This window comes from Hirundo rustica, chromosome 5, assembly GCF_015227805.2.
Source record: "Hirundo rustica isolate bHirRus1 chromosome 5, bHirRus1.pri.v3, whole genome shotgun sequence".
NCBI classification, from domain to species: domain Eukaryota; kingdom Metazoa; phylum Chordata; class Aves; order Passeriformes; family Hirundinidae; genus Hirundo; species Hirundo rustica.
In genome coordinates, this window is record NC_053454.1 from 59,498,385 (window position 1) to 59,514,153 (window position 15,769).

General features: G+C 38.8%; 1 protein-coding gene across 11 annotated transcripts in view; it reads right to left on the reverse strand.

The window, feature by feature from the left end:
• WDFY3 (WD repeat and FYVE domain containing 3) overlaps window positions 1–15,769 on the reverse strand; it is a 154,081-nt gene that overhangs the window by 68,606 nt on the left and 69,706 nt on the right. For 8 of the 11 annotated variants that reach the window (XM_058420815.1, XM_040065491.2, XM_040065490.2 and 5 more), the window contains 7 exons: window positions 15,527–15,713; window positions 12,689–12,855; window positions 9,726–10,193; window positions 8,271–8,369; window positions 5,252–5,445; window positions 2,646–3,103; window positions 646–729 (listed from right to left, as the gene is read on the reverse strand). In XM_058420815.1, the coding sequence (XP_058276798.1) occupies window positions 646–729; window positions 2,646–3,103; window positions 5,252–5,445; window positions 8,271–8,369; window positions 9,726–10,193; window positions 12,689–12,855; window positions 15,527–15,713 (1,657 nt within the window). The remainder of the gene's footprint in view (window positions 1–645; window positions 730–2,645; window positions 3,104–5,251; window positions 5,446–8,270; window positions 8,370–9,725; window positions 10,194–12,688; window positions 12,856–15,526; window positions 15,714–15,769) is intronic. The other 3 variants (XM_040065489.2, XM_040065487.2, XM_040065483.2) reach the window with 2 other exon arrangements.

The following is a 15,769-nucleotide window of genomic DNA, read 5'->3' on the forward strand; positions in this document are numbered from 1 at the left end:
GTAACCTTTATTAAAAAAAAAAAAAAAATTAAAATCTACCAGACACATTAAGATGCATGAGAAAAGACTGTAGCCTGGGAGTGAAAATGGGTGCTTGGATTTCTGAATTGAGACATTTGTGCTTTCTCTTCAAACCTTTTAATTCTGCTTGTCTCTACATCATTTGGTAGTCAAGTACTGACAGGTTCATTCTTTATGTTTTATTCTCTGCAATTACTTACAAATGAGCACCTGTACAAGCCATTCAGCTTCCACCAAAAGTAAGCCTTCTTGAAAAATTAGTGAGGAAAAAAGAAATCCTGCTGTATTCATTGATCTACTAGCATAGACTGAATGTCTTTGAACTGCTCCTGAGAGTGTCATATATACCTCCCTTAGATCATTTCTTTATTTGGTTTTTAAACACAAGCCTAACTTTAAGTGCTACGGGAATCTGGAGACATCTCTCATCTCATCACTGCCTAGGATTCACTATGAAACATGCCTTTACATTTTCTTATCCAGCAAACACACAAGTGAAAATTCTCAGAATTTTCTCCTCAGAATAGCAACTTTAGAGAAACATCCCTCCCCCCAAAACTAAGAAACAACAGCGAGAGAGAAAAAATCAGAAACGATTTCAGCTTCTCTTTGAAGGGTCGGTACCTTTTCCTGGACAAAGCTGGCGTCCCCCAAGGAGAGGGGAGAGAAGTCTCATTTGTCAGGCAAGGAGGGATCTGTTCTGCACGACTACAGACAAAACAGACAGGGGTAGGACAGAGAGGTTAGAGAAGAAACCAGAGGCCATAAGCTTGTTAGTCTTACAAAAGCACCAATAAAATCGTTTCTTGGTTCCATCCTCCAGAAACAACGCGGATGACAAAGGACAAAGTGAACGCCAGCCTCGGGTGAACACACAGACATGCAAAGTGTGCACAGGTCCTGTGCTGTGACTCTGCACTGCTTCTTCATTGCTCTGCTGAGATTTACCGATACCAGCAAAGCAGAACGTCTTTCAACGCTCACCAGCAGAAATTCAGAGGAGAGAGCAAAGCTTCAGTAAATTAGGTATAACCAACAGGGGTTAGAAATAAAGTTAATGTAAATTCAATAATGAATGATGAACAGAAGATTTAAAGAAGGAAAAAAATCACTGAAAATAACAGGAAAAAAAATAAAGGGACTTAATGTGGCATCTTATACAACATCACCATGGGATTTACTTACCCTATTGTTTCTTCATTCTCTACTGTTAGCCAGTGTCAACTTCTACAGTATGAGTAACACATTCTCAACACAAATTGTCCTCCAGCTACCTGAATGCTTTAATAAAGCTTTAAAATGAGATCAAATAAACTGATTTCTGAAGTTAGCTTTTTGGTGAGTGTGTGAGAGTTGAGTGTGTGTGTTAAAAGTTTTTTGGTTGGTTTGCTAGTTTTTTAAATTTTCTTTAAAGAAGAGAAAAGCATTAAGATCTAGTGCTTTGGTGGCAAGATGGCCCATCTTATTAGAACAGGATCACATGAATTCAAAGGCTGGGGTATAAAGAGCTTCAAGGTCCCACATATGAAGCTTAGGTCTGTGTTTCGTGTCCTTTAAATTGTGGGCAAAAACTACTTTAAGACAAGCCAATCTTCAATACATACTTCACAAAGTTTTGCCGTCATTTTGAACCAACTTTAAGACACTTTTCTGTTCATTTTGAGTCTTATTATAATTTAAATTCTAGTTGTTTAACTCTGGGAGTGTCTCCCAGTTAAATTTGAAAACCCAATAATTTACAGACTACCTAAGAACTTTAAAGAACAAGCAAATCCAGTCAGTATTATGTGCTAGCAAGGAGAAAAGGAGGCCCAGGGAAGGCCTTATCAGTCTCTAAAACTACTTGAGAGATGGTCATAGCAGTAGTGTCCATCTCTTCTCTCAAATAACTAGCCAAAAGGCAAGTCAAATGGCCTCAAGTTGAACCAGGGGAAGTTCAGATTTGATATTTGGAAAAAAAAATTCACCAAAAGAGTTATCAAGCGTGGGAACAGGAGGCCCTTGGATGTAGCTGAGTCACCATCCCTGGGGGTCTTTCAAAGATGTGTAGATGGGGCACTCAAGGACACGTTTAGCAGTGGACTTGGTAGTGCCAAATTTACTGTTAGACCTGATCTAAAGAGCATTTTCCAACCTAAATGATCCTATGTTCCTAAATTAATCATGGCATTGTACCTTAAAGCTCCACATCAAATGAAACATGAAGGTAAGATATGACATTCAACAATCAAATTTTCATTTCACTTAACTAAAGCATAAAAATCTAGTCGTTCTAATGATGATAATGCAATCTGTCAGCCTTTCAACCAACAGGTTGCTTCAACACATCAAATATAACCGAGAACTGATATCTCTATCTTAACTGCTGCCACGACAAAATCATCCAACATCAGAGAGAATGCTGCACTCCGTGGAGAACACCAACAAGCTAAGTCATTATAAGGTCAGATGTTGACACCTTCTCCTCCTCTCAGTGGAGTGAGGGAAGAAAGAAATAGATTAAAATGGAAATACAAAAGCTTGCACTGAAGACATCTGAAGAGAACTATTTTGGGGAACATTGTCGTGGGCAGGCAGAGAAGATGAAAGAAAAGGAAGGGAAAAAAAAAAAGCTAAGTTCATACCTGTCAAAAGAGTCTGTTGCTACCTTGTAGAGGTAAATAAAAAGCTTGCTGCAGTGTCTTAGAGTAGGTGACACAGACTCCAGGGATATTAGGTCATCATCCAAAAGTCTTTGAAACAGTTGTGTATTTGAAGGGAAGACATTCAAGGGACTTATTTTCCTCAAGTCTGAGAAGCAGCCAAGTAGTCGAACAGCATCTGCCAGTTTTTCATACTGGATCTCTGTCCTGAAGAAGTGAGAGTTGGCTGGCTCGTAGCGCATCGCTGCAGTCAATGTGCAGAACACGGTGTGAAGCAGCTCAAACACTTGGTTCTGGTTGACTTTTTCCCAGCCATTCTTAGGTGGTGAGCACAAAGATCTTTCCATGGCAACGAGTAAAGATGTGACGTACACAAACCCACCGACTTTCCTAAAGACAGTTCTTGTGCGGTGACTGTCCCTCAGCACCAAGAGTAGGGCCTGTGGACAAAACAAACAATCAAAGAGGGAAACAACAGCAACAACGAGCAGCAGCATTACAAATGGCTTGGGAAAAGGCAGGAACATTTTTGTAAATGAAACGCTGTCGTGCCAGCAAATTTCTCGTGTCATTTGTCAGAATTTGGTAAGTCTCTGAAGATCAACTTTGTACTACAAATTCTCATACTCAAAAAGTTCACCGAAGAAAGAAAAAGAGCAGGGGGAAAGGTAGAACGTTGCCCCTTATTTAGAAACAAGAAATTACCTTCCAACAGAAAAGACCTGACCAAACCCAGAATGGAACCCAAAATTGCCAGGTAATTCTCTTAGTGACAAGATGGAGAATATCTCTGTTAGAAAGGAACCTTTTCTGCCATCACATTCACAAAATATTTCAAACAAGAGCAGGCAAATGACTTCTTGCAGCAATGAGAAATCCAAGCCTTGGAGCATCCTAACAGTCTCCTAGAAATCAACAATGCAGGAGCACCTGGCAGCTACAAAGCCATAACAGCAGTCAAATATAACAAATGAGTTAGCAAATTCAGGCAGTAAAAATTAGGCAAATAAGCCGACTTATTTTTAGCTTTCCTATATAAATCTCTAAATTGAGACTGAGACTATATTTTAAAGTTTCTATTCAAAAATAAGCCATAGAGGAAGAAAAGTGGATAAAAACTTATTTGGTGAACAAATAAATGCAAAGTCATGGTATAAACAGCAGAAAATACATCAGCTTAGGTAGTAGAGAATAATACTCATCTGTGAAATCAGGGGGTGGAGAAGCCCCTCCACACAGCCAAAAACAAACAAAAACCACCTGTCATTGGAAGTTTAACCCACACGTGAATATAGAAGAAAAAGTCTCCCTACAGAAAGCATCACTAACAACAGAAAAACGTTATTGATACAGAAAAATAGGCCGGGGGGAATTTTCCGTGATCAAAATTTACTTCTTCAGAATCAGGCTGCGTTTTTTAAGCACTCAGAAGATGGGTAGTGAAGTAGCAAAACTGTCATTCCACTGAAGGCAGTATCTCCTTTCCTGACAAACTTGAACAAACAGTAAGAGACACATCCCCACACTGTTCTGGGCTGTCAGTTCCATAACCAAAACTCCTGAGAACAGCACCAATGGAAGACAAGTACAACAGGTCAAGGGAAAGACAGAAATCCTGATTTTCTGTAAAATCCTCTGGGGAACTGCAATATCTTTTCTCTCCTCTTAAGTATGGTGAATAACACATGCTCAAAAATTACTGAAGATGTTCATAGGCATTACACAATAAAATGAATAATTTTACTACAAGCTGTCCTTTCTGTCTTTTGGAATAATATGAAGTTGTTCATCTGCCAGAGAAATACTACAGCTCCCTTGAACAGAGATGAACCTACATGTCTGAGTTCCCTCCATTAAGACTCATTTGCTTTCTACTATTTGCCTCAGCTTTCCTACCCTAAAATAAATCAGTGTTTTGACAATTTTAAAAAATAATGTTAGCAACTCTGAGAAGAAACTGTGGGTCTAGATTAGCAAACAAAACACCTAATACAACAGGAAACAGACAAGAGGTTTTTTCCTTCTTCCTCCAGTCCCAGACTTACTTTCTTACTATTCCACTATTTTGCTTAAGCAAGCAAGTTCTTCAGCTTTATCTTCTACTGTGAACATGCTAATTTGCATTTATATTAATTATTTCAGCACTCATAGATACGAATTGCTAAAATAAGATGCCACAGAAAATGCAAGCCACGCTGAAAATAAATGTGTGCCACTTGCTTGCCTTTTTTTCCATACATATTCCAATTTTTTTTTTAACTGAGTAAGACCCCACCAGGACAAATTATCCTAACTGTAGAACCTCATTTTCGATCTACTAAAGTGATGATGCTAAAAACATATTCCCTGCCCTGCATCTCCAGTTCCGATTGGATCAGAACCTTCGGAGGAACTAAAATACATAAATCCACACAGCCTACCGTGGATAGGTGGTAAAAAAATACAAAAACATAGATCAAATATATGTACTTCAACTCCAGAGTCAATCTACGTGCAGTACAGCTCAACCCAATGCCCTTCTCAGAGCTTTCTCTCTTGGAACCACACCTCAGGAGCAAGAGCGCTGAAAAGAAGAACCCTTCACCTACCTTTAGGATGTCGGTTTTGAGCTGCAGCTCCGTAGGTGGGGCCGAGTGCATCAGCCCCAGCAGGGTGCCCATGTCATCCTCTCCGCTGGGTGACAGCACCAGCTGCTGGATGATCATCAGGGCGTGCTGGCGGCACTGCGGGTACTTCACGATGTTGTGCACGCACCTGGCGCCGCCAAACTCCCGGAAAATGCCTGCTCGGGAAGAGGGCACCGGGGTTAAGTGCAAAGTACAACCAGCGGCAAATAAAGGCAACAAAGCGACACCAAAGCTGCCTATTTTCGTTTCTGCGGAATGAAGCACAGAGTTTTAGCTCCGTGGATGCGTGTGGAAAATGGATTCGTAGCAAATTCTCGAGGCCTGACGGTAGGCTCACATAGTATGCATCTGTAACATAGTATGTATCTGTATGCAAACTCTGAGATAAAAAATGCTGACTTAGAAACACCACGGACAATAGGGCAGACATTGTTGAGAGAGAAATGGAACTAGAAACAAGTTTCAAAGGATGGCCTTGCAAGTAAGACTAGATAGTTTGGAGAAATAGATGTATGAAAGATGCATTGTAGTAGGGCCCAGGAGGGGTAATCTTAGATGATTGGCTTTAAGGCATTAACAGCATTGTGCGGCAAAAGCTGATAGGCCATGAAACAATTATAATGTACTGTAATTAGGAAATAGTTTGGCTTCTGATTTTGATGGTGTAAATTGTAACATCTGTACCATCTCACCCTTCACGTGAGACTGAAAATGGAATAAAAATCTTTAAAATGCCTCCCAGTTGTCCCATCTCTGGGTCAGAAAAAAGAATAATCTGACAAACTGGTGCTCCAGATGTGAGGCGGGTAATTCAGCTAGTTTTGTCTGACCTGTCGGAATGCATCAAGGTAATTTTGTAAAGTGCTGCTGAAAAAAGTGCTATCCTGGGATTATAATTCTCCTACAAGTCTAGAGCAGTTGGATTTCTACCCTCGTCGCTGGTTTGGTCAGGACCGAGATCCAACAAATGCGTAATGATCTACTACTATTTTTCCTCCCTTAAGACAAATAAAAATAGAACTTCAATGTCTTCTGACACTATTTTTTACTAAAGGCATTGTGTGCAAGGATGGAGGTCAGCTCTAAGAATTTCCTCAATAATTCTGTTACTCCAACAGCAGTTACTCTAGAGGCCAAAGGGTCTCAGGATAAAATAAAAAATGTACCAAAGCCTTCCTGTTTTGTGAAGACCACATACTGTTCTGGTTTAGGGTAGTGTTTATCTTACATTTAGCAATGACCTAAATGCAGTATGAACTAAAAATATAACTGGGATGTTTCTGGACGGGAGCAGTGGTTGAGAAGTGTTTCGGTCTATCCACATCATTTGTAAGATTCTGCAGAAGATTTTTTTGTGGCAAGACCCATCTCTGTAGAGATTAAGCTTAAGTCAAACAATGGTTTCCAAGCTTACTGGCTTAATGTGATAACCGAAAATGATATGAAAATCAATTCTGAAAACATTACAACCCCCAAAGTAGAATATATAAGGCATAGATAATGTGTGTTTTGTACCGTGTCAGCACCTAGAGCATTGCCCTATGCTAATTACTGGAGATGGAAACTGACTGGGGAAACGAATCAATGCTGCATTACTACATCAAAAGGGATCATTTTCCATGTGACTATAAACTCAAAGAGCAGTTTAAACGACCAAGTTCAGGATTAACAAGCTGATTCCCTCTAACATATATATACAAACATTAATCCCACTATCCATTTCCTGCCTCCTGCTTTCTCTGATGCCCTTTGGATCAGAGATGGATTCAGTGCAAAAGCAGAGGCCGCAGACCTTGAGCCAGGTGAGTTTGTTGCACCCCTTCACAGGTAAAGCCCATCTCCTTTACGGGCAGGTTTTCAGAGAGACAGGGGTAACGTTTTATATTTCTACCACTCTCAGTGTAGGTTCTTAACTTTATCTGGTGAAACTGTGTGGGTCTGGACACCCAGATTTCCTGTTGAAATGCAGTTAGTTATGCAATACTCTGGAAAGCTCAACAGAGACACTGCTTTAAGATCAGAAACCAAGCACTGAGTGTGGTGTGAATCACTGCAAGGCCGTGCCTGCTGATGCCTCTGTGACCTCCTATAACCTCTGCTGGCCTCTGGACACAGTGCCACTCCACTCACATCCCAGTGCAGACAGCAGCACAACTTCCTGAGAAATAGTTTCTCAGCTCCTCCAGTATGCTCTGTCCTACTCCTGAACTGAGAGAGCTACTGATGAAACGAGGCCCTTGAATTCTCCAAGATTCCTCAGAAACAACATCTGTGGCATCATCCCAAAGTGCTGATGTCTTTTACACTCCTGCTGCTGTTTCTCCAGTGCATACTCAGAGATTAAATCAGTCCTGAGAAGCAGCAAGGAGGTCCTGATGGCTGATTGATGCTTCCTAGGTGAGGTCAGGAATGCATTCCAACAGCAGCCAAGGATTTGTCACAAGGCAGGTGGACACCACCACAGTTCCAAAATGACTAAGTTTTAGTTATTGAAGCATAATACAAAACTGCCTGATTTAGAAAAGGACAATTGTAACAGAGCCTTGTTTGTACACGCTGACTGGGAATAACTCTTTCAAAATGAAAAGACATCTTTAACTAAAGATACAGGCATTACATTAAGTAGACATGACACTGTGAACACTGAACTACATTTCTAATTATGTGCTTAAATGTTTAAACATCCAAACAGTGTTACAAGCACTACTCTGAATTATTACAGAGCTGCGTAACGAGTGATGGGGTCGTGCATTTGCCTTCAAGCAAACAATACCAAAGAAATTCAAGTTAAACACTATCGTGTTCTCTGTTATTTTATGTACTCTAGGTTATGCTGTCTATTCTCTTTCCTGGGAAAACTTGACCAGAGAGAAAGAGTATTTCAGGGTATTTGAATACAGGCCTGAAGATAGAAAGTCAATACATGATTTTCTGAGTTACTTTTTCTTATACATATCTTGACAACAATCTCTTCACTCACCCGCATTTGTGTTTGATCCTTGTAGTAGTACTGTTAGGGTCTCCATAACCAATAAAGCCAGCTGCTTTTGGTCCTCAAATGAACTGTTTCTTGAATCTACTACAAAGAAATTTCAGAAGCTAAAGTCACAGAAAATATCGCTCTTTTCAAATATGCTTCTTGATACTTTCCACCAACACTTAATTTCTTTTCTTCACCAGACAGCATGCAGCTCCACCATTTTCCAAAGCAAGTTGAGATTTAGTCTACAAATGCATTCTCGGGAAAGTTTAACTACGAATCATATGAAAAGTTAATTTTGTAAAGACAAGAATATAAACAGAAGGTTTAGAGCCCTGTGAGCTCCACTGTGAGTGCCGGACATTGCAGCTATTGTTTCTTCAAGCCACAAAACTACACCAGTTGAAGATTAACTGCATCTGTTCTTGTTCAGTTTTCAGTACTGGAAGAGAGAAATTCCACACAAAACCCACAAAACTACACTCACGTAATTACAGCAAATGTGCTGATTGCTCAACAGGTGTAACAGACCAACACTACAAGCGGCACAGTACACACAGAGTAACATTCCAGGAAAAACAGTGGGGTATGACTATTTTAAATTCCTCTAATAAAAAGTAAACGCCAGCACAAGGCCAGATGCACCCAGGTAACATCCTAATTAGATGACAACTTCATCCATTTATTTACCGGAACACGAGAACTGATTCTTTTTCAATGGAGCTGCTGGCAACAAAGCTAACTAATCTACAGCTAGCACTCACTAATGAAGCTTCATAGAATTAAACCCAAGTGAAACATTCAGCAGTTATGGTTAAAAATTAAGTGTCACTGATGCACACAAGCTCAAATGCAGTTTGAATGAAGAATGCTAAAAAAAAAAAAATTGTCTGTGTGTGTGTGTACACATGTGGCAGAGCCTGCTTTGCTGGCCTAGCAGCTGTGTGGCTTATTTGGGATGCTCCAGTCTGGAGATAATTGATCTGAATTTACTTTATTTTTATGCTTAGAAAAATGTAGACCCAGTTTATAAAAAAGTCACCTATTAAGAGCTCAGATATGCACTCTGGAGTATTTTTTCAAAGCTGGGGCTAAACACGAAGGTACAAAGTACCTTTTGTTAGGAAGAACATTGATGCTATGTATTTCTCCTTTACTTTTTTCGCGTTAAATAACAAATATTGAACCAGTACATCAAAAAAACATTTAAAAAAGAAAATACGAGCTCTTACTACTTTGCATTCATACAGCACCATCCATTAAAGTTAGCCTTGAGCTACTCTCAAGAAACTGAGCGAAGCAATTCCAATGAGCTTTTAAGATGGCACAGCAGTCCTCAGAAGAATTCAGCCCTTGAGGTACATGTTCAGACTCTCGTGTTTCGCCCATACGTTAGATTCCGCTATTTCCAGCCAAAAAAGACAAGGATTAGCAAAATGGAAAAGGACACGCTACCTTGATCATTCAGTGCCTGAGTGGGATCTTTCAAGAGGGCTGCATATTTATGAAGAAGATTTACCATCACCTCCAGAAGCCCCACTTCCCTGAAGACATCCTTAAAGATGCAGTCATGACGGGTGAACTTCAGTAGTGTCTTCATGGCAATGATGCTACACTGAAAAGAAGTGCTGGATTTTAAAAGGATGCTCACACTGATCAGTTCTTTACAGGGTATGTAATTCAAGCTGAAGACAACCAATTCCAGCATCTCAAAGTATTTGGTCTGCACTTCTGGAAGTTTAGGAATTTTCTCTGCAAACTGAGACAATGTGTGCTGCGATTCCAAAATGAAGTAGTTGGCATTGTCCGCCATATAAATATTCGTGATGGCATCGAGGATGATTTGTGCTAGATAGTTGGTTTTTGCTCTCAAAAATGCATTCTGCAGGACAGAAAATGCTTGAATATTCCTCACACTATGACCTAAATCAGGAAACAAAGTGGGACGGGAGGAAAAAGGAAAAAGAAAGTTCTTAATCATCATAAACAATGAATACACTTATTAATAATGATCCATGCATTTTAATAAGAGGTAATAAAATACCAGTGTATGAGGTCACTTTTAATTAAAAAATCATTAAAATTAACTTTAAAAAAAAAGCCTCTGCACAACCACTTACACGGCAAATTCCACAACCTACTATTCTTTAAGATGGCATCTTCATCTTTGATAGTAAAGAGTTTATGTGAGCAGCTAAAGATGCTGATCAAAGATAATTTCTCTAAAATAGATAAGTACACTGATTTAGTGCTAAAATGTACATGGGATACAGTCCTAGAGACAAAACAAACCCTGCCCATCACATACCCAGGCCACAGGAGAACTCATTATAGCAACAGTGATACGTTTTGTATTCCAAAATGCAGAATGCAACCCTTGCAGCTGAGAATCAGAAACCTTTAGCAGGGCCCAGTACCATTAACAATTAAGGAATTAAAGCACAGGGGAAGAGTTGTAAAGCATAAAGTAGCTCTAATATCAGCACACAAACATCTCACATCTTTAAAGGTGAGCCACATTTCCTCCTGTAAGTACCTTTCAAGTTGATTAAAACCTCATTCACTTAGCTAAAGAATGCATCATTTAGGAGTGCTCCCCAAAATTTTCTGTGGGCAGTTATTATTCTTATTCTACTCAAAAGATGCCTTAAATTTAACTTTTTTAAGCCTATGTAGGAATAGTACAAGACACAGTGGTCAGATCCCACAATACAGAAAACAACTAACAGTAAAAAATAGCTAATAATCAATCAAGAGTGAGAACTTTAAAGATGTTCTAAATAAAGCATTTAGGATGTTTTAACAATAAAATCTTATTTTCTTTTTTCAAACAAAAGTATATGCCAACTGTTAACCCGATCTGAAAACCCTTTCATAAACAAAAAAAATCTTATTTATTACATATTCTCTATGGCACACTACTCTCCTCATTTTTGTAAACTAAGTTGTCCAATTGAACAGTAAATTCAATTATCTTCATGCCTAGCCTCCCCACTTTGCATGTCAGTATTCTCCAGAGGGCAAGAGAAATCCCCTTGTAAATGAACATGGAACAATTTCTCATCCGGAAGAATGTTAGTTACATTGCAAGTCACACTCAGTTGTTCCTAAAAGGATTTCTTTACATGCTTTCTTTCCTATGAAAAATGTTCAAATGAGGGCATTTAGAGCTTATTAAATGTGACAGGAACTTACTAGTGTCATACCCAACTATTTCTATTCTAACTTCGTATCAATAGTTGTTCCAGGCAGTCAAGCAGATTAATAAATTATTTTTTATTATTAGGAGGACCTCTGAAGAAACCAAATTCTAACCAGCTCTTCAGAGTTCAAGAACCAAAGGGATTTAAATAAAAGTAACTGAGAAAATCAGTAAATTGAGAAAACACAGTCTTCAAAAAGAGACAATCTGCCAACATTATGAAAAGCAGGTAAAAGGAACGGAGATGTTCTGACAAATACCACAAAGTTAAAAAAACTCCTTTGCAGATTGCAACAGACCATGGTTCTCTCATAATATTTTATCAAAAAAGCTGATTAGCCTAAAAATTTAATATTGTCAAAACACGGAGAAATTAAACTCTGAGTGTTCACCTTCTTTCTCTATTTAATGTAAAAGAAAAACAGTTTCTAAGAACAATGAACTCTCTCCATACCAGAGAAGGGAAGTCACTGGCCAAGGAACCTAGGATGTATATTCATTAGTCTATAAATCTATAAATGCAATCCTATAACAAACTTTTCTTGTGCAGTGGTATATTTCATAGGAAGTTCAACAGACTAGCTCCACAGTCACTATTAAATTCTGAACTCCTTAGTTACATAAAAGGCTAACCAGAATTCTAAGTTTATGCACAGGATATGAAACATAAGTTTGTTTTTTACAGCCTTTTCTCCCCCAAGACTTCCTCAACCTTACCTCCAATTCATAACAGACTGTGGTTTCAAGCACACCACAGATCTTATCAGTCTTATCACAGTGGTGATGAAATCACAGATTTCAGCTGACAAGTTACATTTGCCTGACAAAAGCTAACAGAAAGCAAACTGGGGTGGGGGAAGGATCAGCACATCAGCCTTCCATATCAGTTTAGTAAGAGCGGCTTAAAATACCATAAATCAAATCAGTGCGGCTCTCTAATAAGATAATCTCTGCAAATTTCCACATAGAAAACTGTCAGCTTGGCAGTGAAGAGGCTGGACCTGTCCTCAAAGACAAAAGCTCTAAGCTTTCTTCTCTGGGTACCAACCCCAAAATAAAATCTTTGAGACCAAAATAACTGAGTATTTGATACACAGTCTTAGATAAGGAACCTAGACTTGGTGGCAAAGGGTTTGTGCAATATACAGCTGCTCTGTATCCTGGCATTTGCATTTAGAACAACAAAAAAGGAAGCAGAGAGAGAAAGCAGACTCACCTTTGCCTGCAGGCTGTGGGACTGCAAATCCAGGTAGCAGGAAAGGTACTCCAGTGGTAACACCAGCTGGCTTTAATTCATTGACACCGTACGTTGTTAAGGAAGTTATCAAATTAACTAAGTCCTTCAAAGCATCCTTAGACTCAGCTTCTTTCGCCTGTTCTAATCTAAAGAAAATACAACAGGATCAAGTTAGCAGCACTAGTATATCTGAACTCAAATCACTTTAGTAAGACCTGGTTTGTTCTATCAGTTTAGAGACCAGTTTTACTGCCTTATTCTAGCAGTATTTTCCATGTTCATGTCATGCCATTAGGACAGTCACACATTGCACTTACAAGAGCAGTTACTTGCCATAGGAATTTACCTCATAAATCTCTCCTTGAACTCAACAAGTTCTGCTAAAAACCAAGAGACATGAAAATGACATTAAAATCCTCTCACAGACATGAAGATAACTGTATAGGAAAGTACATGGATAGTCTGTAATTAAATAGATCTGTAATTAACTTGCTAGATTAGATCTGACACTTTGAGAGTGAATATTTTGTGCTAATGAAATGGTATTTTGGTAAAGGTCTAGCACTTAGAAGCATGGGATGAAGCACCCTTACTAGAACTACAAACTCTTATCACCTTTGAACACAAAAGAATGGAAAAGTTAACATCCCGTTCCAACCACTGTTTACTGACAGGAACACACCATCAGACCCAACCCTAAAAACCAACTCTGAATCATAAAATCATCCTCATTTTCCTGCTCCTTCACCACAAATAAAACCATGTTTAATTATGAACTAACTCTGTAGCTCTCAGGAGTAGACTGAGGGTCACATTCTTCTATTCAGGCAGTGCAAGCTCTGTTTTGCTTCTTGCTGACAAGTGATTGTAGGAGCCCTTTAGGAGCAGCTCATTCTGCATCCTCCACCATCATCTCTGTCAGACATGGGTGAGAAAGGAACCTCCTTCAAACAGTCACTACAGGAGCACTGAGCTCACCTATCATCATTCCACTAATCTTCCACAAGCCCTGCCCTTTCACATCATCCAGGGGAAATTACCAAAGTGCTCCTCTTGTCCTCACTGATCTGCAATTTCTTACTGAGCCACCTTCTTCACGCATCTTTCTGCTTTTTCAGCTCCAAAGCCTTTCCTCTTTGCAGCTTGAGACCCAGTGCCCAGATTCCATACCCTGACATGACAGTCATCTTCACCAAAGGGCCCCAGAGCTGACCAAGTCTCTGTGGGTTGGTTTGAGCCGAAACAGGGAGAATACATTACTGTGGTCCATCACTGACCAATACATGGGCTTACTCAAGATCACTGGTTTTTGAAAGGAACTATTTTCTTCTAGAAAACCACCTCAGGAAGAAATGAGGGTAAAACATTTCTATGCTATGAACCTTTACTGATGTCACCTGATGATCCCAGGTGTCCTCCCTTTTCAGTGAGACGTGCAAATCCCCAGTCTTCCTCTGCATTTGGCAGGGATCTCCCATTCTTTGATATAAGGATGAGCAAGCTCCAGACAGAACTTGTTTAAAACACTTGATCTACAGAGAATCACTTTTGTAATTCAACCTGTAACATGACAGCATGTTCCCCTCATATTTCCCCTAAGCTCTGGCTCAAAGTTTCCTGAAAACAACTGCATTTGAATTATCCTGCTTTCAATTAATGCATTAGTAAATATAATGGTCTCCAAAACTGCACTTAGAGAACAAGAAAAATAACAATTCCTTAACAGATGCTTTAGATTCTGTGGCACCAAAGATAACTTATGAGTAATTTTAAGCATGATTAAAAATTTCAAATGTCAGGTCTACAGCTGGTATCCATTTAAAACAAACAAAAAATCCCCCTCAGAAGTATACAACATAGTGGAAAATTTTATTCAAATATTTGGGTGTCAAAACTCAGCATACTAACACCAAAAATAGGGAGATAACGACATTAACATTTCTCAGTAATAATAAACATACTTCGTTGGGTGTACACTTATAGTTAACCAGTATGTACCTTAGACTTGTAAAATATGTATCTTTTACAATAGCAACAGCTAAACATTCTTCTTCAGAACTTTGTATCTGAACAAAGCAACAGAGACTGTCCACAAATTGTACACAAATAAAGCAACAGACACACTTCTCTTTCTCAGTCAGAAAATTAAAGAAGTTTCTTTCATGGAAAGCAAAAAAGGAGATCATGGATAGATCATACACGCAAGGTTTTTTGGGCAGGGATTTTCATTTTTTTAACCCATTAGCAGCTTAGAAGTACTTTTAATTAAAAAAAAAAAAAAAAAAAAAAAAATTATTCCCTCATAGCATGCACCACATTTACACCCATGATTTTTTTCATTATAAAGGCATGATAAGACAATAATATAATTATAGAATTATTTAGGTTGGAAAAGACCTTCAAGATCACTGAGTCCAGCTGTTAACCCAACACCGCCAAGCGCACCACTAAATCATCTCCTTAGACAAAACAAAAATTCCAACCAAACTCAAAAATCACTAGTTGCAGCCAAAATGCTAAAATGCTATGTTCTGGATTCTCTCTAAATATTTAGTACCAGTAGTTTTTACACAACGGCTTTCTTTACAAAGCAAGAAACATTTAGCAATAAACCAGTAGTAAAGAACAAAAAGTTAAAGAATGTAGTTTCATAAATGGAGACAAGCACAGAATTCAATGTTTTGATCCTGATATCTTCATTCCATAATGATCTAGAATCACTCATTTGTATAAACCTATTCATCTACTCTTCATTAAGAAAACATTTTTGAAAAAGCTCAATGATCTGTCTGCATTTCTTCAAGCACTTTTGCCTACCTGAGGAGGAGGTCACAGAGGAAGTTGTATCCTTGCCATATCCTAAAATCATCCAACAACGTTTGGGATACATCACTGGAATCCTTGAGAAAACAAGAAAGTCCAGCAAACATCTCAACTATTTCTAGGGGAGAAAGGTCATCAGATTGCTGCATGTTCTGGACACACGTGGACAAACATTCCTTTTCTGAAAAGAATTGCAGTGGAGAAATTCAGCATTTTACTGACATTAATAACAGCAAG